The sequence below is a fragment of the Lontra canadensis genome, unplaced genomic scaffold (assembly GCF_010015895.1).
Source record: "Lontra canadensis isolate GAN:19392208 unplaced genomic scaffold, GSC_riverotter_1.0 scaffold97, whole genome shotgun sequence".
In the NCBI taxonomy this organism is placed as follows: Eukaryota; Metazoa; Chordata; class Mammalia; order Carnivora; family Mustelidae; genus Lontra; species Lontra canadensis.
The window spans coordinates 7,786,667-7,810,636 of NW_022631091.1; the positions used below are offsets into that span (position 1 = coordinate 7,786,667).

The 23,970-nt window shown below is 55.9% G+C and overlaps 1 protein-coding gene across 3 annotated transcripts in view; it reads left to right on the plus strand.

Moving 5' to 3' along the window:
- FAM120B (family with sequence similarity 120B) overlaps positions 1–23,970 on the plus strand; it is a 90,293-nt gene that overhangs the window by 46,495 nt on the left and 19,828 nt on the right. For all 3 annotated transcript variants that reach the window (XM_032837261.1, XM_032837263.1, XM_032837262.1), the window contains 3 exons: positions 17,696–17,902; positions 19,064–19,172; positions 20,934–21,026. In XM_032837261.1, coding sequence (XP_032693152.1) covers positions 17,696–17,902; positions 19,064–19,172; positions 20,934–21,026 — 409 coding nt within the window. The remainder of the gene's footprint in view (positions 1–17,695; positions 17,903–19,063; positions 19,173–20,933; positions 21,027–23,970) is intronic.

Here is a 23,970-nt window from a genome sequence, read left to right on the forward strand (position 1 = left end):
CAGGCTTCTGAGGTCCCCGTTTACTGGAGGGACTTGGGACAGACGCAGCCGTGCTGCCCAGAAGTAGTGCTGACTGAGGGACCCAAGGACCTGTTTCCCGCCAAGGAGCGGGAAGTTCCCTGCTTTGGTTGTGGTGATGGTCTGTCTTTGGGAAGAACGTAGCCCAGATCACGTAAGGGAAAATAGATTACGTGGAGGTTCAGGGAGGTCCCCCAGCTGGTGACATGGTAAGAGCCCAGATTGTTAGGGTAAGGTAAAGCTTCTCCGTGACTGTTGGGGGTGGCATTCAGTTACTTTTTTGGGGGAAGAGGTCCTTAACCTGCGGAAGGTAAGGTGCACTCCCAGGGTGAGACCTGCGGTCTGATGGGCACATTGTGGGTGGCGGGAGCCGGCCACACTGTCAGATGACAGGGCTGACGAGCTCCACTCACCAGGCTTCTTACCAGAGTCAGCACCTGCCTCAGAACAGAGGGTTTTGTGGACTTGGAAAGGGGAGGTTAGGAGTGGCGTCCGCCTGGCTGTGATCTGTGCTCTGTGTGACGGGCGGTTCTGGGCAGGGCGTTGGGGAGAGAGGGGCGCACCGCTGCCTGCACGTGCCCTTGGCCGCCGGCACCCATCGGGAAGCCCACTCACCGTTCCCCAGAGAGGAGTGCAGGTGCCTGGGTGGGGCTCCGAGAGCCTGGGGCTTGCGGCTTCCGCAGGGAGCGTGGGGAGCACGAGCTTGCTGGAGGGTTAGGCCCCCGGGTGGGGAGTAGCCTGGAATTGCAGGCTTCTGGGAGAACGTTTGACACACCCAGGTGACTCCTGATCCCGAGTCCACAGAAGGAACGTTGCTGCAGGCCTCTCGTCTTGGGGCGTGGTTGCCATGGACGTGTGTCCAGGCACAGAGCTCACACGGCTGGTTCGCTCCCCTGGCCCCGGGTGAGCGCGCGGCTCCGACGGTCCCCCTCAGTGACAGCAGGAGAGTTTCTGAAAGCTGGAGCTGTGAAGCTCACCGGTAGGAGTTCAGAGTCGGTCTGTGCCATCGACTCTCCAGATCACGTCTTTATCTTGCCAGCTTGAAATGCGTTCTCATTCTGCCCACGGCTCAAGCCCAGCCTTAGCCAACCGCAGCCCTTAGGCCAGAGCTGGCCGGTCAGCTCTCTTTGAATGGCCTGTGAGCTCGGGGCAAGGTGTACATTTTTAACTGGTAAGGAGAAAAGTCCGAGAAGAGTCTTCTTTCAGGACGTGTGGACGTGCTGTCAAGTCCATAAAGTTCACACTGTGACAGACACCGTAAGGCCCCCAGACACCAGAAGTAAGTCCCTGTGGCCCTTTGCAGAAAAGCCTGCTGGCCCCGGCTTACGCCAGCAGGCAGGTGTGTAGGCTCTTCTGTGAGCTGGAAAGTCCCTGGGCAGTGCATGTCCTAAGCACAGAGACCATCCCACTCGCCTTCGTGCTGGGCCTAGAGCTCACTCAGGAGTGAGAACAGCAAGAATACCTTCCAGAAATAGGGTGCTTTCGTTTGGGTTTGGGCTTTGTCTTCTTTTTTTTTTTCTTAGAGAAATTAGGAGGACTTCATAAGCATTAGAGTTAATTTTTATGTCCTTCTTTTGAGGGAAACGAAAGTTCTGTCTTGTTATGTCGTTAGGGAAATGAAGACAAAGATTGGCCAAGACCCTTCGGAAGGGCTGGTGAGGGTCCACTAAGCTCTGGAGGAAGTCTGGATTTGGGGTCTGGGAGCAGGTGTTGGTGATGGTGACTTGCTCCTCATTGGGTCCTCTGTCGCCTGCTGGGTGCTGTATGAATGTCAAATGATCGGTAAGCTTTACCGCTGAAGACAGTGTTGTCGGCTGCAGCTGGAATACATGGGACCTTGGAGGTGGTGCGGGCAGGCTCCGGTGACGGGCTCCCGTCCAGGGTGGTCTGCCTGAGGTCGGGGCGCCTGCCGTGGTCAGGTGATGTCAGGCTTCGTCTCCTCTCCCCAGACAGCCTCCCTCCCAGAAGAGTAGAGGCCGCACGTGTCGAAGCAAATGTAGAAATCTTCCGTTAAAGGACCTTTAGTCAATGTTGCCTGTGTTGGTGAACCGTCAGTTTCCAAAGCAAACGCTTTAAATTCTGGTGATGAGATAAAATTGCTTCCAGGACATCCTGAGATCACGTTTGCTCTAGCACATCAAAGTAAAGCCCACGGAATGAGGTTTTACTGCTGAAACCACTGAAACCGCCAGAGAAATACAGCACCGTGGAAATGTGTGTTAGTAGAGTTATTTAGAAAAAATGCGTTTGCTGTTAGACACTCAAAAAGTTGATGAATGAATGGATAGTAGAAGTAGAATCTGTCGAAACTTTTGGTAGAATTTTGAAGTTGATCTGTAAGCAGAGAAGATGAAGACGCCCCAGACGGATTAAGTGAGACAAACATGTCAAGTCCAGCAGACGGCTCTGGCCCTCCGTCTCGTCCGCGCGCACACACAGGTCCTTGCCGTGCTCTTGCCGTGCTCTTCCCCCGGCGGCTGGGAGAAGGTCATGGAGTGCCTTCGAGGAAGAGAGCGTGCTCTCGGGGGGCCCAGCTGCCCCCCCCAGGTCTGGCGGCTGATGCCAGTGTCACTTCTGTGCCTGTGGCCCTGTGCTCATGGTGACACGCGTCGTACCGTGTGTCCCTGGCGCGGTTCGGAGGATATGAGCTCCAGGGAGCAGGCACAAATTGTGGAGGAAGAGGAGAGGCCTGTCGTGACTCGGCCACGGGCCTGGTGCCCTTCCTGCACTTCTGTCCCTCGCCCTTAGATGAGCCCCGCAGCCACCCCTCAAGTTGCTCTGGGAGCAACGAGCAGTGAGGACATGTTGGTCTGGCTCAGGGCAGCAGATGGGTGCCTCACGGGAGTTCTCAGGGGAGAGCCCGGACTCCAGAATGATCCGGGTGCCCGGCCGTTGACCCCCAGCTGACTTGCCATTGAGGAGAGCTGCAGGAGTCACGTGGCAGAGTCGTGGCACAGAGCACAGCAGGCCAGACCTGGGCTGCTGCCCCCTTTGTCAGTGACACTGCTGGGTGTGCAGGCTTGCTCGCCCGTCAACGCTGGCTGGCCGCAGCGGCAACAAAACCAAGCAGCCTCGTTGTGGAGCCTGGGAGGGGCCGTGGGTCTGCACTGACGCCCAGGCCAGCCGCACCCAGGGGAGCCTCCTGGTGTGTGTCCAGGTGCCGTTCACAGTTGTGAGGCTTCAGAATGGAAAAGCTTTGTGCAGAGTTGGGCCTCAGTCCCCCTCTTTGTCCTCTGCTGTCCCCACGCCATCCTGATACCCTGTCACTGCACTTCTCCCTGGGAACCCCTCCCTGGGACTTCGAAACTGGCCTCTGGCAGGTCCCTCGCTCCCAGGGCAGAGGCAAAGGGCTGACGCTCAGAGCTTTGACGCTGGGCCATGGCCTCGCTGCCTCCTCCATACGCCTTCTGTGGACGGACTCCCTTCCCTTCTGGAAGGACCCGCACGTGTTCCTCCACACCCACGTGGGGCAGTTGCCTGCGTGCCGAGGGACGCCTCACCAGTGTCACCGGCTCTGCTTCAGTGCCTGTCCCCCTTCCTGTGTCTGAGCATTCCTTGTCTTCTGCTGGAGGACTCCCGGGCCCTCTCCTGGGGCTCGCGCTCTTCCAGACCGGACACTGGGCTTCACGCACCCTTGTATCTTCTCCGGGACCCGCACTTTCTGGGAAAGCCCCTCAGCTGGGGTTGTTTGCGTGGAGTGAGGTGTGTCCTCAGCTCCTTGGGGTGGAAGCGGAGTCTCGTAACTTCTGTGGAATCTTTGTACCTTGTCAGCACTCAGGTGCGGGCTGCTTCCCACTCGCATCAGTCACCGTGTGTGTTTGGGCTAAAGTGCTTACGGGAGTATTTTGTCTTCATGAATACGAATCTTCAAACAAAAGTTTGTTTTTCTGTAGCAGAACCAAATCTCCGGACGTGATTTGCATCTTAGCTCTGTTTCTCAGACCGCGGGTTGGCACAGGCGTAGCCAGGGTTGAGGGGGCCGGGTATCCTGCGGTATCCCAGGCCTGCATTGTGCCCCTGCTCCCCCTCCTGCTCCCTCACTACCAGCCTGCAGGACGTGGGGGCCAGCTGGAGCTCGTGCAGTGCTGGGAGTGCGGGGGCATCCGTGCCCCTCGTCTTCCTGACCCAGGGGTCCTGTCTCCTCGTTCCTGCTGCAACGCTTCATGCCTGCGGTGGATCTGAGCCTCGGAAGTTCTCCTGCGGGCCAGACCCTGAAACTCATAAGCCAGAACTTGGTGATTTTACTCTGTTGCTCATGTGTATCGACCGTGGATGTCTTAGGTGACCGGAGGGCCAGGCAGGAGGAGAACGGTGGAATTATGGCTGATAGCTCAAAATTACCCTCCTGTCTTTCTTGCAAAGATTGGTATTTTATCATTTTTTTCAAGCTGTTTTTTTCTGACATTTTACACTTGGGAGTAGGATCGTATGATCTCACGGTGGGTGTGGGTCTGACCGGGTGGCTGCAGAGAGAGCCCATCTCGGGAGCTGTAGAGTGGTGTGTGATGCCCTGTGGGCTCCGTGGCTCAGTCTGGAGAGGGGCCAGGGTAAGGAGAGTGGTCCGTGGTGTGCTTGCCCATGGCAGCGGGAGGCCGCGCGCCCCAGGACGCTCGCAGGCCGTGCGGTTCCCATGGCGGCTTCCGTGGGCACCGGGACTTGCTCTGGTCGGCACGGCTGTACACCTGGCCGGGCTTTGTCCGCTTCGCTCTGCTCTTGGGTACGTTCTGTAAGCCGTCAGAAGACAGGTGGTTTTTCTTGTTTGCCGCGTGTGATGGTCAGTTCTGAACTTTGGGTGTGTGTTGGGGGGGGTAGCACGTGAGAGTGGTCGGCACTGTGCCACTTGGAGCTCCGAGCCCCAGACCCGCTGACACCGCACTCCTGGGATTGCAGCACGGCAGCTCAGCCGGGACGGGAACACGTTTACTGCGGGTCGTGAGCCAGACCCCGTGCCAAGAGTCCTGGGGCCGTGAGCACCCGCGTCCTCCTTCTCTGTGCAGGCGTCTGTCCGCGTCCAAAGGGCTCCTCCCGCACAGCGATGGGACACGAATGTGGCCCTGGGTATGAATGCACTTGGCCTCTCAAGACAGGCGCCGCGGAAGGGTCCGCCCTGCTGTTGTGACCGGCACCACATTGGTTCTTCCTGTGCCTGCCCCTGTGCGTCAGGAGAAATCTGGCCTTGACACATGGCCATTTGTGTACATGTAAACGCAACCACTTTCGTTTTTTTTTTTTAATCGAGCTGTGACTGTAGTTTCAAGGGTATAGTCGACAGCTGTTTTCAGAGTTCCCGCCGTGTGCGCAGTAAGGGGCCCTGGTGACGGGTGTCACACACACAGGGACTAGCCTGGCACGTTGAACCTCCACTGGGTTTTCAGGGGCTCCTGCGTGGGTCCGGCGGACCTGGCTGTGTTGTTCCTCGGCTCCCCAGGGCGCACCAAGTGTCCTGGCTCTGGAGGGCTGAGGACAGCCGGGCATGAATGGGTCCCACACCTGCCCGTCCAGGCTCACGCGGGTCCCTTGAGGGTTCCTTTGTTTGTGCCTCGCTGCGGCCAGGGGACCTGCTAGTGTGTGCAGGCCTGTGGAGCCTGACCTCTGCGTCTGTTCCTGTTCTGCCTGCTGTGCTCTCCCTGCCCTGTGTGGGGTTCCGCGCGCCCATGGGGCGGTCGCCCTGGCGAGGCCCTGGCGAGGCCCTGGCCGAAGCGGAGCTGAGGTTGGCTCGGCTGCAGCTTGCACCTGTGGCAGCTCCGTGTCAGTGTCACTTTGTGGAACTGCCCGTAAGCCCCAGTTAGTGGACCTTCCTGGGCCTGGAGGGGCACCATTCCGTGGAGCTGTCGACTGTCCGTATTTCCCGGGCAGCCTTGGAACTGGAACTGGTCTTTCCAGTTTCTGGGTCCCCATCTGCTGCTCCCTCACCCGGTGGGCGTCCGGCAGGGCCCAGCTCTTCCTCGTCGTTGCGCCAGAGCCCCTGACTGCTCCTAGAACGTGTCTCTGTTAATTGTATCTGTAAGGCCACAGCCGTTAGGCACCTGGAACCGGTCTGTGCCCGTTGGGGACTCTGAGCCTGGAGCCAGGCCCAGCCTTCCGCCGTGACGACTGGGGCTCTGCAGGTGCCCCCTCAGCGTCACTTCTCTGGAAAAGGACAGCTGACATGGGGTTTCTTTGCTGGAAGATACCCTCAGAGCTTCAGGTCAGCCCTACAGCCTGGGAACATGCTCTGCTCCCCGCTCGCCCTAGTTCGCGTGAAGCTGGGGTTTCTCTGTTCCCTGAGTGACAGGGAATTGATCCTGGTCATCAGGCCTCCAGGAGCCCGTCTCTCCACTTGGTTTTCCATGCACCTCCAGCCAGCCTGGTACAGCCCTCTTCCTCGCACACTTGTTGAGGAGGAGAGGTGAGGTCTGTTCCCTGAAACCTTACATTCTAATGCGGAAAGTGAAATCACAAGGCAGCCGTGGCTGAGAAGTACTGTTTCCTGTCTCCCAGACGTGGAGACGCGCTGGGAAACACCACGGACCTGCCGGTTGCCCCTGACGTGAGTCCCTCGCTGGGACGGCATGTGGCAGTTGCTGAATCCAAGTGAACCGGCCAAGACTCGGGCCCCAGCACCAGCACTGCCTGTGCCTCTGTGCGCCATGTGTCCCTTGGTCCCCCAGGGCCTCTATCCTTGCTCAGAGCCAGGGAGGGTGGGGGCCGCCTGGGTGGCTCCGTCAGTTGGGTGTCTGACTCCTGATTTTGGCTCAGGTGGTGGTCTCGGGGTCGTGAGATCGAGCCCTGTGTGGGGCTCCATGCTCGGTGTGGAGTCTGCTCGGGATTCTCCGTCTCCCTCTGCCCCTCCCTCCGCCCCTCCCTCCCTTCCCCCCCCCAAAAAAAAAGGGAGTTTGTGAGAGTTGGGGAGCAGGGAGAAGGTCATGTTTAGGAAACTGGACTAATGGCCATACAGTTTCTTGAACTGAAAGTTCCTGGAGCACTGGTGATGTCACCCCCTCCCGTGACCCCAGGGCAGTGCAACTGGGCTTGAGACCAGAGTCTCTCGGGTGTTCGCCTGCTCTGACCAGTGTTACGTGTTCGCCCCTCGAAGCGGGGGCCGAGAAGGCGTCAGTTCCGCGTGAGATGAGGCACCGCGTGATCCGTGCAGCTCACCTGAGCCTGAATGAGGCAGGCAGCGTATTGAGGAAGTCCGGGGAACCGGCGGGGCCTGTAGGGGCCCCGTGGCAGCCACTCCCTCAGCCCGAGCTGGATGAATTTCCTCGCTGGGACCACAGGCCCTACGGGGCCCCTGGGGATGGTGTTCTCAGCCGAGCAGCGCATTCTCATGTCTTCTAGGGTTGGTTATTTTCCAAGAGCAGACGTCCTGGTCCCTGTCGGTCAGTGCACAGTGGCGTGTGTCGCTGCCCGAGCTGTCCCCATCACCTGTGCAGGTAGCGCAGCTTGACCTTTCCTCTACTCTGTCCTCGCAGCACGTGTACCTTCGTATTTCAAGCAGTTAGAGAGCTTTGCTTTTGGAAGACACGAGTGGGTCATGTTCCAGAGCAGAGTCTGTCTTTATTCCTCTGTCCGTCAGTTCCCATGGGCAGGACCCACACAGTTGCAGCGCCTGGGCAGCTCGTTAGTACCAGGCGGGACGGCTGAGCCCCGCAGAAGGTACACAATGGCCCACGGTCCCTTGGCAGGGACGGGGGGCCTCCCAGCTCCGGAGCCTGTCCACTGCGTGGCCATTGCTGTGGCAGCTTCCCGCCAGACGAGCACTCACTGTGAGCGCACCCCACCTGCACACGTAATGGACAGCAGGGTCTCCTTCTAGAATGGAAGCTGGCACAGCACAGCTGTCAGGAGTGTGCCCTGTTCTCACCAGCACGTGCCTCGGCCTGGGTGCGCTGTGGCCTCCGGCGTGTGTGGACTTGGCTTGCCCGGTGTCGCACAGCACGTACACAGGAAGAATGTGATTGTGTCCTTATACATAAGCATCATGCTGTGAGGTGGAGTCCGCCCCTTCCCCTGGTAAAGACCCTTAGGCCATCCGTCTGTAGGGCAGCAGCAGCCGACAGACGAGGACATATACCATAGAGCAGGTTCTGGTATTTCAGCAGCACACTCACTCACTGAGTAGAGATTGGAACTCCGACTCTGCCAGACTGTCCTGGGGGTGCAGGGAAACAAAGGCTTTCGTCCCAGGAGGGTGGGTTCAGCAGGAGTGTGACTGAGCAGCAGGCCTCCTGGGATGGGAGGGCATTCCTGTCCCCTCTTCCTCCTCCTCCAGGCATTTGCCCCTGGCCTGGAATGTAATGGATCTGAGCTGATACTAGGGTAAGGACAGGAGTGCCTCGGAAGGGAGCAAAGAAATTGGCTGGGTTCGTTGTTCAGCTTAAGAGACTGGAGAGGTGGCTCTGGTCACAGCTGGGACTCCCCCGCATGTGTGTGGGGGGGGGCTTGGGCAGCAAAGTGACAGGCACCCCTCCAGGGGCCACATATGCCAGCCCAAATAGGTCACAGGTAGGGACAGAGTGAGTCTGGCAGGGGGCCCAGCACGGGGGTGTGGGGGCTGCTGCTGGTGGGACGGAAGGTGAGATGCCTTCAGGGAACGCCTACAGGCCGACCCAGGTGTGGGGATCCCGTTCTCCTGGTTGGGTGTCAGAGGTGAGACGGAAAGAGCTCAGTGTGGGGAGGGTCCCACGTGCAATACGTGTTCACACAGTGGCACCTACAAGTCTGAAGCTTGGGGAGAGTTTGCGTTGGAGGTGAATTTGGGAAGCGTGAGCCCATTGGGATGTATCAACACAGGGAGAAGAAAGAGGTGTAGCAAAAGGATGTCAGCGAGGGGTCCTGAAAACACCTTCCTGAAGGACGGGTGAGAGCTTGGAGAGAAGATGGATGTGCGGGGGTGGGCAGAGCGCCCGGGCACGGGGGGCCGTCCGAGAAGGGTTGAGGACGTGTGCTGGACTTGACCCTGGAACGGCTTCTGAAGAGTGGTGGCGGGATGGGGGGACGGTGCTGGGGCTGGAGAGAGTGAGACACCCTTGGGGAGTGTGGGGAAGGAGAGGGACGAGGCTGTTGACGGGGTGACAGTGTGTGTGTGTAGGGGGGCACCTAAGGGAGGAGAAGGAAGTTTCCCTCTTCAGTACCACCTGCTGTGTGTGCCATCTCTCTGGCTCACGTGGCATTTCCTGACCCCTTGCAGCAGTGAGGGCTCGGTCCTTTCTAGGCAGCAGAGAAGCCCTGAGGATAGAAGAGTTAACCTCGAAAGTTGGGATCCAAAGGGAAGTGATTATGTTTGAAAAATGAAATTATCAACACATCCAGCCCTTTAAGACTCTGACTTTATTTCTGGTTTATGTGTTTTTCTTGATTTAAAGTTTATTTTTAGCACCTGATAATTAAAACTATACTAGAGGTTCCGAAAATGCCCATGTCTGTTGGTGGAATTATCCTCAATGAACACACTTTGCAAACCCTCCAGCAAAGACTCCATGAGAATAAGGAAGGCAAGTGCCGGTCTCTGGGTTGTGGCCCGTCTATTTAAAGTGCTCACCTGCCAGCGTGTGTGTATTTTTGTCATGCCCAGAATTGCTAGTATACGTGGGATATAATTTTAAAGATTCTTAAAATGAGAGTGTATGAACTGGAACAAGAAAAAAAATACATCTTTACTTTTACCACCTTCTAACTTAAATCCGTCCTTTTATTTACAATGGAGCCCACAGATCCTAGTAATGACAGCAGCAGCTGTGGGTGTGTCACCAGTGAGGGTCACGGAGGGTCCGATGGCACCTTAGAGTTGGAGAAATCCGTGCGTGTCCTTGCCCGTCACCCTCGTCTCCAGATGAGTTACTACACTCACTGCTCTTGCTTAATCATTTGAAGATATACAAAGAAGTGGGTAAATTCCTAGATCATAAATTCAGGTTATTTTTAAAAGTTAATTAACTTTTAAGATTTTATTTATTTAATTTGACAGAGATGCAGCGAGAGAGGGAACATAAGCCATAAGCAGGTGGAGTAGGAGAGGGAGACGCTGGCTTCCCACCGAGCAGGGAGCCTGATGCGGGCTTGATCCCAGGACCCCGGGATCACGACCTGAGCCGAAGGCAGATGCTTAACAACTGAGCCACCCAGGCGCCTCAAATTTAGGTTATTTTTAAAACTACTTCATTATAATTAATTCTTCAGGCTTCTAAGTTATTCTGAGAAAGAATCCGTACGTTTCACCAGACTGCTAGAAATATTTATGCTATGAAAATGTTGAGACCCCTGGCTGAAGAGACAAAGGGTGCTGGGACTGCCCTCCGGGGTGGGAGACTGAGGTCGTCTGGATGGATTTTCCTGTTGAAGACTAATTAAAAAAAAACCCAAAAAAGTATTTAAAAAAATAGATCTGAAAGTATTGGCTGGCTGCAAGGGTCGTGAAGAATTACTGCGTCGAGACTGTAGAACACCGAAGTCCGGGAGGGGCAGCCAAGCACGGGGAAGCACTTTTGCTCCAGTGTATACACCTGGTAAGCGAGGAGAAAACATAATTGGCCACGGTCAGGAGTAGACGAGGTGTCCCACAGACCCTGCCAAGAGCACCGGGGTCACGTGCTCCAGACAACTTCGTACACAAGTTTAGCAGCTTAGACGGAGTGGACTAGATCTCCCCAAAGCACAAATGACGGCGGTCCACGCATTATCTAATAGGTTTTAGACGGCCCCTTAACTGTTAAGAAAATTTCATTCACGGTTTTTAAAACTCTGCAAAATACACCTGTAACCCGGCTGGTTTCACTGGGTCATTTATCAGCATTCAAAGAATTAATGCCACTTCTTCTCATTATCTTCCAGAAAATATAAGAAGATGGAATACTTCCCAACGAGACCAGATTTACCCTGATACCAAAACCAGATAAATGAATTACCAAAAAACCACATCAGGCCAGTGTCCCACATGAACACAGATACAGGCATCCTTAACAAAATGTAGACCAAACCAAGCAGTGTGTAGGAAGAAGCATTTGACCATGGCCAAGTGGGTTGTTTACTGCCGAGATGCATGGCTGATTCAGAATTCAAAAACCTGTCTGTGTAATTCCCTCCTAGGCTTGTGAGGAAGAATCAATGGCCCTGTCACGTGTTCAGAAAAATCATTTCACAAAATTCAGTACCACTTGTGACAAAACGTCAAAGAACAGAAGTAGAGGCGCCTTCTTCAGCCCGATAAGGCATATCTGCTCGGTGCCCTGCAGTTGACACCATGCGAACCAGCGACAGGCCACAGCACCCCCCCCCCCCACCGCCCCCGAGGTGGCAGCCACGGCTGGGACCTGGACATCTGCCCGCACCATCCCACTCGAGAGCCCAGAGCCGGCAGGTGTGGCCTGTGCACTGAGGCAGGGAAAGGAACTAACAGGCATTCGGATCACTGAGGGACAGAAAGACGGTCCCAATTTGCAGATGACATGATTCTGTACACAGAGAATCCCAAGGAATCCATCAAAAAACTCGTAGAGCTAGTGGGAGTTCAGGTTCAGCAAGATCTCAGGCTAAAGACCAACATAGAAACAAACAAAAAATTGCATTTCTGTATACTAAAATTTAAAAGATAACACCACTTAAATTGTTCCATAAAAATGAATTACCAAGGTATAACCCTAACAGACTCATAGTATCTGTGTGCCGAGAATTACAAAATGCTGGTGAAAGAAGTCGGAGGAAGCTCGAGTTTTTGGAGAGGCGGATACACCATGCTTGTGGACTACAAGTGTTTGCACCATGGAGAGGTCCGTTCTCCCCAACGGATTCCAGCAAGGATTTTTGTTGTTACTGACACGACAGGATTATTCTAGAATCCATACGGAAGAGAACAAAATAGAGCCAAAGCAGTCCTGGAAAGGAAGAACAGTGTGGGAGGAGTATCGCTGGCTGACGAGGCTGCTGATGCGGCTCCTCGTGTCGCTGCACCTGTCAGGGCTGCGGATCAGCTGAGAGTCGGACGCACGGGTCAGGGAACCGAGCAGCAGGACCACACCGGGACCACCGCCCGCTTCCGGCGAAGCTGAAGTCTCGGCTGAGGTCCAGCAGTGCACTGGAGCCGTTGCACAACCACAGACAAAACACAGGAGTCGTGACCTTCACCTCACTGTTCTGTGAGAGGTCAACTCAAGTAGGACGCCGAGCTACGTGCAACATGTGCTGCTGTAGGACTTCTGGGAGGAAAGTAGAAAACTTCGGAATCTAGGGCTAGGTAAAGAGTTCTAAGGTTTCACATCAAAAGTGTGATCCTTAAGAGAAAAAAAGCAGTAAGTTGGACTTCATCAGAATTAAAAAAACATTTGGTCTGTAAAAAGTGAGGAAATGACAAGCTGCTGAATGGGAGAAAATAGGTGCTAACACAAGTCTGATGAAGGTCTTGTAAGTAGAAAACGTAAGGTAGTAAAAACCAGTCCTTAGAAAATGGGCAAAGACATAAACAGATGTTTCACCGGGAAAGATGTTTGCCTTGTCGCGCGCTCATTATAGCGGCAGCGAGGGGTCGCCAGATAGCCAGAGCGGCTCGCCAATGGCAGCAAGCCCTGCGAGGATGGGGGTACTCAAGCGCCGGGGGGGCTTGGGGTGGGTGCGTGAGCCCCTGAGGCCCTGAGCACGCACATACCGCATGCCTCAGTGGCTCCCCACACAGTGTTTGTCCCACAGACGTGGGGCTTCTGCCCACTCCAGACGCGGCCGTGAGCATCCCCACAGCTACACGTGTGATGGCAGGAGCTGGGAACAAGAACGATGTCTTTAACGAGGCAAACACTCAAAGGCCAGTGGGGCCGGCTGTGAGAGGCAGGGCCCGACACACTCGCTGCATGCACGGATCTCGGGGGGCCGTGCAGGGTGATGAAGCCGGTCCCCACATTGCCACGCTCTGAGTGCCATGCTAGGGAGATAGAGGAGGAGGCAGGCAGGGCTACCCCCCAGGCTCTGCATGACAGAGGCTCTGCATCTGACAGTGGTGGTGGTGGTCATGCAGATGACATCTGTGACATCACACACATGTCCATGCGTGGGGACAGGCCCATCTCCTGGTCTGGATGCCGCACTGTGGCATGGAGGGTTGAGCACTGTGGGTGATGAGGGGGCGTCCGTGGGACCTGCGGTACAGCCTCTGCAGCTTCTTGCGAATCTGTTGTCATTGCAAAATAAAAATCCCAGACCGGCCATGTACTGCCTCCCAGACACTCCCAAGACGGAGGGGCACCAAGTCTCGGGGAGAGGAGGATAGAGGTGAACTGGGCACTCACCCTGAGAAACTAGTGTGACAGGATGAGAAAAAGTGGACTTCGAGTGGGGATGCTTCCTAGAGAGATGGTGGTGGACCGCACCGGGAGCGTGTCAGGACTCTAACTGGGCCAGTTCACCTGGGCAGCTTCAGAAATACATGAAATGGAGACTTAAAGGACGGCAGAGAGAAACGCTCCAGGGGCAAACCTGAGAACCAGGCTCCATACACTGTGGCCCTGTGGGCCAGACCCAGCCCGTAGCTTGTGCTCGTACCATCCTGCGAGCTAAGAGTGGTTTTTACATTTTTGAAGAACATTCAACAGAGACTATACAAGGCCAACAAAGCCTGGCGTATTAACCATCTTTGCCCTTTACAGAAAAAGTTTATTGAGTCCTTCTTTAACCCATTCCTCTGCAGAGCATGGAACAAGCAGAGGGAACACTCAGAGGCTGAGAACACAGTGAACACAGGCCCTCCTGGCCCCACGGGCTCCCAGAGTCGCAGGACACTGCGCTCGGAGATGGCTGACGTGGACCGTGCAACCGTCCTAGAGCCCCAGCTGGCCTCAGACCATTGAGGCCATCCTTCTGCTTTCTGACAACAGTAGGAATGATCTGAAAATCAACAATAACACAAAAATTAAAACTCACAGTCACTTGAATATTAAATAGAATATTTCTAATTCATGTACAAATAGAAATCACAGTAGACATTATGAAATAATTTGGACGACAGTGAAAATAGTCATACTGAAATTAGCAGATGAAGCCAAAAGCTGTTCTTAGAAGGAAACTTACAGCATTAAAGTGAATATGTTTGAAAAGGGAGGCCCAGAGCCTGTGGTGTGAGTAGATGTCTCTGTAATTAGAAATGAACAGATCAAACCCAAAGAGGACGGTAGGAAGGAGATAGTAAAGGAGCAAGAGTCAGTGACTAAGTGGCCCATGTGAGGAAGGAGAAGAGGGACATTGACGGGCGCCAGCGCGGGCGCCTGCGTGGCTGAGTCTGTGAAGTGTCCACTTGGTTTTGGCTTAGCTCAGGGTGAGTGGGGTCAGCTTGAGGTTCTCGCTCTCCCTCTGCCATAATTAGGATATTGGGAACAACACTATACCAGTAAATTTGGGAAGTTGGTAAAATGAACAAACTCCTTGAAAAACCCACCGTAGGGGCACCTGGGTGGCTCAGTGGGTTAAGCCTCTGCCTTCGGCTCAGGTCATGATCTCAGGGTCCTGGGATCAAGTCCCTCTCTCTGCTCAGCGGGGAGCCTGCTTCCTCCTCTCTCTCTGCCTCCCACTCTGCCTACTTGTGCTTTCTCTCTCTCTCTCCGACAAATAAAATCTTAAAAAAAAACAACCCACTGTAGTTAAGACTGGAGTGCGATGATAATGAGTCTGAATGGTTCTGAATCTCCTGAGGACTGTGAAGGAAACCACAGATGCCACCGGCTCCCGGCCAGCATCCCTGAACCTCAGGAGGAGGCGCCACGAGGGTTGTTTGTCTACCTTGTCTTAACAGGCCCAGCAAAACCGGGGGACCAAAGACAGGAGAACACATGAAAATTAGCGGCCATTCTGTTTCATGAAAATAAATTCAAAGCTTCCAGAAAAAATTAGCAGACAATCTGGCTATACATAAACTTGATACAAAGTTAATGTTTGAAAACCAGTGTGATTCACTATAACGCAATAAATAAGAAAAGGCATATGTTTTTGTTAGAAGATGCAGGAAAACTATCGTTCAATTCAGTACTTGTTCATGGTAAAATCTCTCAGTAAGTCAGACTAGAAGGCAGCTTCCTTGATGTAGCAAAGATTAAATCTACAGTAGAAATCAGACTTAATGGTGAAATACTGAAAAGTTTTTTTTTCCTGTCTAGTGGGAGTGAGTCAGGGGTACATTTTTTTTTTAAGATTTTATTTATTTATTTGACAGAGATCACAAGTAGGCAGAGAGAGGAGGAAGCAGGCTCCCCGCTGAGCAGAGAGCCCAATGCGGGACTCGATCCCAGGACCCTGAGATCATGACCTGAGCCGAAGGCAGAGGCTTAACCCACTGAGCCACCAGGCGCCCAGGGTGTAGAGTTTAAAAGAAATAAAACTTAACCATCTTTGACAGATGGCATGATTGTATAAATGGAAAATCATTTCTACAAGTTTAACAGGTGCTAGATACAGAGTCGGCATATATAACCCACATGAATGCTGTAAAACAAGGCAAGTAAAAATAACCCCCCAGTTTTTTTTTACATTTACACTAACATCAAAGAAAGAACATGAAATAGCAAAAAACAAAAGCCGTGCAGAATGTCTACGTTGACAGGCACAACATTTCTGAAAGAACCTAACGTGAGACTCCCCATATAAAGGCATCTGTGACCCCCCGAGTCACGCACAGATCCCAGGAGTTCCCCATGGGTGGCAGCGTGCACTGGGACAGTGAGGACAGCCCCTTGCTCACTGTGTGGTAGCCTCCTGAGTGGTGTCCCCAGAAGCAGGTGGACGCAGCAGTGCACACTGCCTGTCTCAAATTCACGGGCGTGCAACACCAGCCGCAGTTTGAGCCTTTGGCCAGTGCTCACCGCTCCGGGGCAGGGAGGGTGCCGGGGAGGCCAGCGCAGCTTTCTGGGCATGGCAGTGCGTGCTTTGTGGCCTAAGTGTAGGCTGCACTGTTGGTGGAAATGTGGTACCTTGTGGTACACGTGGGTCCGTGCTCTGGAGGGGGTGTACCTTGTTTATAATTTATTATAAAACAGACACAGGTGTAGAAGGGGTGAGCACAAAGCGTGAAAAAGAATTGTTTCTGTTACAGAAAAATCTACCAAGTTAGAGAAGTGCCCCCAGCACATGGAGAAAATACGCAACGTCTCTGGGCACCTTTCCCGCCGGCTGCTCTGACTGCATGGTCACTGTGGTCTGAGCACTGGGGTGAGAGCCCGTGGTGATGGGGCCAGGGTGGGGAAGCTCAGGGCTGCTTGAAGTTTGCAAGAGGAGTAGCAAAGATGGGACATCCTAGATTCCCATTATCCCTTGGCGTGTTGTCCAGACTGGAGGGCTGAGCCACATGTGGCCCTGAGCCCCTGAAATGTGGCCAGGGCATCTGAGGAACTGAGTATTTGATTTTGGTTCATTTTAAATCAGATACATATGATACACATGGCTCCTGACTCCTGGCTAGGACTGTGCGGTTCTAGACAGACAGTGACCGCACGTGCATGGGTGGGGAAGTGTGAGAGCTCGACGCACAATGAGACGGTGGACAGTGCTGCAGGGCAGTGGCAGGGGGAGCAGCAGCGGGCACGGGCCTCACCCGGAGGCACCTGCAGAGCAGAGGGAGTGAAGACACCCACTTCTAACTACCCGGTGTCCCGTCAGCCCCACAGACCTGTTCGTGGTTGCTCTTTCTGGGAGAATGTAAAAGCTGTGCCGTACAGCAGACACTTCATTAGACCTTAGATTGAGGCGCCTGGGGGCTCTGTCAGTGAGGTGTCTGCCTTTGGCTCAGGTCATGATCCGGGGGTCCTGGGATCGAGCCCCACGTCTGGCTCCCTGCTCAGTGGGGAGGCTGTTTCTCCCTCTCCCTCTCCCTCTGCCACAACCCCTCCTTGTGCTTGCTTGCTCTCAGATAGTTAAAATCTTTAAAAAAAAAAAAAAAAAAGTCACACACACCCTTTAGTTAACTCTGGGGTAATTGTAGCTCATGATAACTTTTTTAAAATGATGATCAGTTTTATTTTAATAAGCAAAGTGAATCCTTACTTGTAAAGGGGATGAAACGTCTGTGACTTCTTTCACAGTTTATTTTGGTTTTGTAAACTGTACTGGACATGCGGTGACACTTAGAATAGCCACTGTGTAATTTGAGCAGACAGCGAGGGACTCAGTGGGCACGAGCGAGATTACCCGTTCGCGTGGGTGTGTCGGCATGGGCCCCGCATCCCCCAAGTGGACATGGCTCCGTCCGTGCAGGGAGAGAATATGTGACGTCACAACAAGAAGAAATACTTTATATTTGTGTGACTTAATTTGTAAAAAGTTATCCAGTCATCAGCACTGTGAGATAATTAACACTTCTATTAGGACAGCTGAGTGCTTCTTAAGCATACGATGGCCTCGCCGGTATCTCACACCGGCCTCTCTCAGCCTCCTTACTTGGCCGTGTGCCCACAGCCGCTGACCTTGCGGTGTTTCCTGGTGGACCGTGGCTCTGACCTGTGCAGGGGCAGTTCTGAGTTGCACACACAGGCCCGGGTGAGCATCTGGGGCGTGCACAGTAGGTGTGTGCGAGGGTGCACACTTGTGCTGCGGCTCCCCTCCCGCGGCCCCGGGGCTCCCTGAGGGCCTGGGGACACAGTGCCGTGGCTGCCGTGCAGCACCGAGGGACGGGGTGTCTCCTTCCCTGCACGCGTGTGACTCCTCCTCTCCATTCTCCGTCTGCACCCCACAGCTTGACTACATCGACCCCCGAGCCGTGCAGCTTGGCTCCCTCCTGGTCCGCGGCCTCACCACTCTGGTCTTGGTCAACAGTGCGTGCGGCTTCCCCTGGAGGACGAGTGACTTCATGCCCTGGAACGTGTTTGACGGGAAGCTGTTCCATCAGAAGTACCTGCAGGCGGAGAAGGGGCACAGCGTGGAGGCGCTTGTGGAGCAGAACGTGAGTCCACAGTTTCTTCGTGTTCAGAGACCATGGGTTTGAGGTCAGGCGCTTGGAGGAGCCCTAGAGCTCCCGAGTCCTGGGCCAGACATGGGTTCTGTGCGTCCTGTGGCCGCTCTGCTGGGACGAACAGACGTCCTTCCCCAGAGACCTCCCCGTGGAGGAGGCACGTGTTCCCAGGCTTGGAAATTCTTCAGTTTACACCGACCGCAGGTTCCGTGGCTGCAGTTTCCGTGCTTTCGATAGAGGCTTGTTCCAGAAAGGCAGGAACACGAGTGGAGAGGCTTAAGGCTTCGGCGTCATCAGATCTCATAGGTTCTCCCAAAATACTGCCAGAGGGCTCGAGTAGCCAAAGTCCGGCCGAAGGACGGCAGGGAGCACCCCACCCCGTCCAGCGTGGCCCCCCTCTTCACGGCCTTTCTCTGCCTGGCCTTCTCGAATCAAGGACTAAGTTTCCCCAGCGGTGCCTTTGCAGACCTCAGACTAATTCAGTAGGAATAATTGTATTCACTTGAAAACATCTCCCGGGGGCTGCTGGCTCCGCTGGGAATGTGGGCTCCGTGATGGCCGGCTGTGTGCGTGCGAGTGCTCCGTGATTCCTGGGAGGCCTCCGAGGAGGGCCCCCGCCAGGCTCCCAGGGAGCGTGTTACAGGGGCCGCAGGCAGGTGCAGGAGCCTGTGGCCGCCGAGCGGTCACCGTCCGCATGAGGTCAGCATGTGCTGTAGGCATCTGGGGAGATGCTGCCGTCCCTGTGCCTCTCCCAGACTAATAACCAGGGTGTCCTTCGGGATTTGGAAGCCACTAGCCTTGTGTGCAGCCACCCGCGGGGTCGTGAGGGAGGGTGCGCTCGTCGCCGTAGGCGGAAGCGGGGAAGGGTCGGAGCAGACAGCAGCCACCGCCTGCAGAGCCCCAGCTGTGGTCCCGTGTCCGATGTGCCGGCCACACACGGGGTGACCACAGGTTCGGGCAGGTGGGGCCCCGTGTCAGCAGTAAAGGAGGCGGCGGATTACCTCCCTGGGGACTCGGGAGAGTGTCCGTTTTCTGAGAACCTCTTGTCAAGTCTCAGTGTTGAAGGAAGTGCTCCCCAGTGTCCTTGGACACCACGGCCACCGTTGTGTCTCCTGAGTGTGACCCGGCTCCCGCCGTCTGCTCTGTTTGCAGAGGTCCCGGCTGACCAAGTTCCACGCTCTGAAGTCGGTCGTGTGCAAGGCGTGCGTGAAGGAGAGCAGACGCATCGTCAGCAGGCAGCACGGGCGCTCCCAGCAGCCAGGTGGGCGGGGCGGGCCTCAGCCGCGGTGGGCGGGGCGGACCCAGCAGCCAGGTGGGCGGGGCGGGCCTCAGCCGCGGTGGGCGGGCCCACGGTGCGGGGTGTGGGCAGCCGGCCCACGAGACTGGGAGAAACACGCACTCGCCACACTAGGCGCTCCCCAGCAGTTTCCTTTCTGGTCCCTTCAGGAAAGGTGTCCCCCAGAGGACGCACCTGCTCTCCCCGTGACTCCCAGCTCCCCGTGGCCTGCACCGCCCCCAGAGCTCCCCGCAGCCAGAGCTGCTGCTGAGGTGCTGGTTTATGTGACCAGAGTTCTCGTTCTCAGAATAGACCTTGGCATGTAAAGCAAGCGGAACGGGACGGAAACAACCTCGATTCCGTCAGGAGAACGGACGTGGACCGATAATGTGTTTCTGCCGTCGTTTCTGGGCTCGTTGTGGTGACCTGCACGGTTGTGTGTCCTGCCTGTCCAGACCCCCCAGTTTGAAAGTGGCTTCCAGTTTCTCCCGTTTCCCGTGCGCTGTTTCCTAAAACGGAGCACCACAGTTTGCGAATTAGGTGTCACCATGTAGTCAGAGTTCGATAAGTGTTGCCGACGTGTTTTCTACAAACCCTTCTCTACGGCTTCACTAGTGACGAGGAGCTTGTGTTTCCCTTGGCCCCGTTCTCCAGTGTGGTGGTGTAGCCGTGTGATAGGCGAATAGTGTGTCTCAATGACCGGATGAGTCTTTATTAGTGAAGGTGACTGTCGTGGGGGTCCGCTTGTTGATGAGTCTGGTTATTTCACGTCCCCCTTCGGTTTGGATCCGTGCCTGTCAGTCCAGCAGCTCCGTCTCTGTGCTTGCTGGAGCTCGAGAACTCCCCCCAGGTCCTGCCCTGCAGACTGTCTTCTGGGGCTCTGCTGGGCATTGGTTGGGCAGGTCTCGTTCTGAGGGGCTTTATGTCCGGTGCCATGTGTGGGGCCTGCCTGAAGGAAGGAGAGGGGCTTCCTCCCTGTTTCCCAGGAGTCACAGACTCCCGTCTTGTCTTACCCTTTCGTGCACCCTTTAGCTTTCTCCTGCCAGCTGAGGAGAGGCCAGATTTGAGACCCCCAAGCAAGAGCTGATTCCTTCCAAAACAGATGTGCAGCGTTCTGCTTTCGTTGCCTTGTCCCCAAGCCGGCCGGCCGCCGGTCCTGCGTGCTGTGTCTCGGGCTCCCGGGCAGGAGCCACAGGTAGCACGATGCAGGCCGCTGTCAGCTGGCGGGAGACACTTAGACTTTCTCGTGGTACATTCTAGTCGAGGCAAGTGGTAGGGGTGTCAGAGCTTAGGAGTTTCGAAGAGGGAACTTGAGGGTGGTTAAGTGTGTGGAGAATCGGGCAGGGCGCACCTCAGTCCAGCTCTCGTGGTCCCGGGACCCCTGCTCACCCAGAGCCCGAGCACTGGTGGCCTGCAGAGTAAGGCCCGTGCCTCCTGGAGGCAGGGTCAGTCAGAACCGATGACCTGAGGACCTGCTCTGGCCCAGCATCTGCCAGGCTGCTCATCTCACCTGCATGGGGTCTCCTGGGGAACGTGTTTCCATTCAGACACCCACCGCCCTCCACCCCCAATCCCAGCTATGGCCCCTCAGTCTGCGTTTTTCACGGGCTTTCCCTGTGACTGAGGAAACCGGAAGTTTGGGAAGTGCCGACCTGGTGCCACCTTGCTTCCTTCTTAGACGTGACGTGTCATTGGGGTTAGGTGTGTGGTGGCCTCCTAACGTGTGCTGATCTCATGTCCCCACAGGCAGGTGGGGGAGGCAGGGATCCGGCTCCCACAGGACGAGCTCTGGGTACAGCCGAGCAGGCCACGGACAGCACTGGAGGGACCAGGGAGCAGGTAAGAGGCTGGTGGCCGGCGGCTGCTCACGAGGGCGTTGCGCCTGGGCTGGAGGACCGCCGGCAGGTAAGCGCCGCATGCTCTGATCACTGACTGAAGTGCAGGCTCAGGCTCCAGGCCGGTCTGTCCCTGCTCTTTGCCGCTCATTCTTCCATTCCGGACCCTGTTCTTGACGGTCTGCTCAGAGAGAGGCTCTCGTGAAGCTGTGACACACACGTGTCCCTCTAACGAAGAAAGAGCACGTGACATGTTCTGTGGCTTGGCTTGTATACGTGGGACCCTTTAGGGGATCTGGGAAATAAAATGAATCCTTCACTTCTTGGTGTGTAGTACAGATGTTTGCAAAAGCTGAGTTTAATACATAATGATTCACATCTTACATACAGAGAAAACCTCATGAGTATTTAAATTCAAAGTTCCTTACGGGTTTCAAAGCCCGACTACGGAGAGTTCTGTGTCACGTCAGGTTTGTGATGTCCTTACAAATGCAAACAGACCTTTCATTTGATTTCGTTTTCTGCAGGTTCTGAAACGTGTGGAGATCTCAGATTATCCACGTTATTACCTAAAGCACACGAGTCTGTCATGACACAGAGCGGTGTGTCTCGGTCGGCCTCTGTCGGTGCTCACCGCACCTCGTCACCTGGGGCATTGCTGAGGGGAATCCAGGCCTCTCCCGGTCGGTTGCCTCTTGTTCTGGCCGAAATCTGGGGGTCGGCTCTCTAGCTCAGTGCCAACTGACTGCCCATCCCTGGGGGACAGAGAAAAGCTCTGTAAGATTGACCATTGCTGTAGGTGTCCCTTTCACGTGATGTCTTCTGCAGGGTCCCCCTAGCCAGTGCTGCCACCCACTGCCACCTGAAGCTACTAGATGGCCGACCCAGTGGGCATAGCGGCATCTCCCCTGCCACCTCCAGGCCCAGGGCAGGCACATGGCGACTCCACCCGGACCTTGGAGTGTTGCTGCCGACACAGCGTGTGTGGGACGAGGGCACGTCCCCCCTCCCTTACCTCGAGCATTCTTGAGATTGCTTCTAATGTTGAAGCAACTGCTGATGATTGAACAAAACTGAAAACAGGGCACCCAGAGGACAGAGAGGGTCTGTCAGCTGACTTGGGGTCAGACCGTGTCAGCTACCACCACGGGCTTGCATCTGCGTGGCGAGCAGGCATCTGTGAGGGCGGCACTCAGGGTGCTTTCACGCTGCGTCCACTGGGCGGGCTGCCGGCCGCGGGTAGAGCTGTGCCGCCCGAGGACCCAGGGGTCCTGTGTGGGAAGGCCTCCCCTCCCTGGGCTCCCGGAGGCCCCAGGCAAGTGTGCCTGTGTGGCCCTGAGGCGCCGGCTGTCCGCCTCTGCTGAGGGCTGGTGGACAGAGTGCAGAATGCCAGCTCCTAACCCCTTACGATGCCAGGACTTCCTCCAGTGACCGGGAGGGCCCGGACACGTGTGCACGCAGTGACCGTCTCCCCGCGGTCTTCATGGAGGGGTCTGACGAGGTCCTCCTGAGGGTGGTACATCCTCAGAGTCCCGGTGAGCGAGAGCAGATGCTCCGGGGGGGTGTGCACGGGAGGCAGGGCCCCAGGGAGCCGTGTGGAGCTGGAAGGGCAGCAGGAGGGAGGCTCACGGGCGGTAAGGTTGGCGGACGGCAGAGGAGCGGCGCGTCCAGGGCCTCACAGCTTTGGTCAGAGCCCCAGAGATCACTCCAGATGAGTTGCTGCATGTGTCCATTCGGGCACGTTTCCTGTGGCCGCCGGCCTGCCCTGCGGAGCTCAGAGCCTGCACACCTTCACTTCAAAGCTCCTGTTCGCTGATGCTCACAGGGTCGGAATTAGGCTCCAGTACCGTTTGAAGTTCAAGCGTGCGCTGGGCCGGGAACAGGGTGGGAGTCCGGCCCTATGTGGCCAGATAGCCCGCGTGTAAGTAGCAGGAGCCTGGGTCCCTGTCACCCTTGCAGCTGTGGTGTCAGACTCCTGTGACCCTGGCCCTCCAGTGAGGGGTAGAGCACACCTGGCTGGCTCGGGTCAGCAGGGTGAGGGCAGGCCCGCTGGACACGTTTCAGGCAGCTTGGCGTGACAGGGCGTGCACAGTCCTCCCTGCGCTCCCTCTGAGCAGATGACTGAGGCCTCCACAGGGGCACCTCTCCATGCTGTCACTGGTGTGGGAAATGGTGACACTCCTCTTAATCCCCTTTGGCCTGGGCTTGTCTCCTTTCCTTCCTGCTGGGTCTACGGAAGTCAGGAAAGTTTAGGCCATACAAAGTCATGGTGAGAAGGGCTGCTGGTGAGGCCTGGGAACAGGTGGGAGAGACCGTGAGTCTCCAGGCAGATGAGCACATCAGCTGTGGCCCGTGGCCCTGCACGTGCACGCTTCCCCTGAGACGCTCCCTGGGCTGTGCTCCCTGCCGTGTCATCCGCAGGCAGCCTAGGCAGGCTTTGGTGTCCTACCGGCTGGGTCCCGGGGTTCCAGGCAAGCCGGGTGCAGTCGCCCTACTGAGTGCTTGGATTCGAGTCTCTCATAGCTGTTGGAGGGTGTCTTCCTGTCTCTCCTCGTCCCCAGAGGAAGCCTGCTGCAGTGGGTTCTCACAGGCAGGACCCGCTGTTCACCAGCGACCTGACCTGAGCACAGGTCAGAGCCTGCAGTCGTTCCCCCACGCACACGAGTGACCCCCGGATTTCAGGGGGCGTTTGCAACGCTTCAGGATGTTTGTCAGACGCCCTCCCAAGGCCTGGAGAAGCCCGTCTTCCCTCTTCCGTTGTGGTTACGTAGAAGCAAGGAGATTGTAACAGACACAGCATCGAGAGGCTGAAGCTGCCCCAGGTGCCCGGGTTTGCAGGAATCTCCTCCTTAGGGCCAGGGCCGCAGCGGCCGCACGGAAGACCGGGGATGCTGGTACAGGAGGGCTCGGGGCTGAAACACGTGCCCTGTGAGACCACAGGTCAGAGG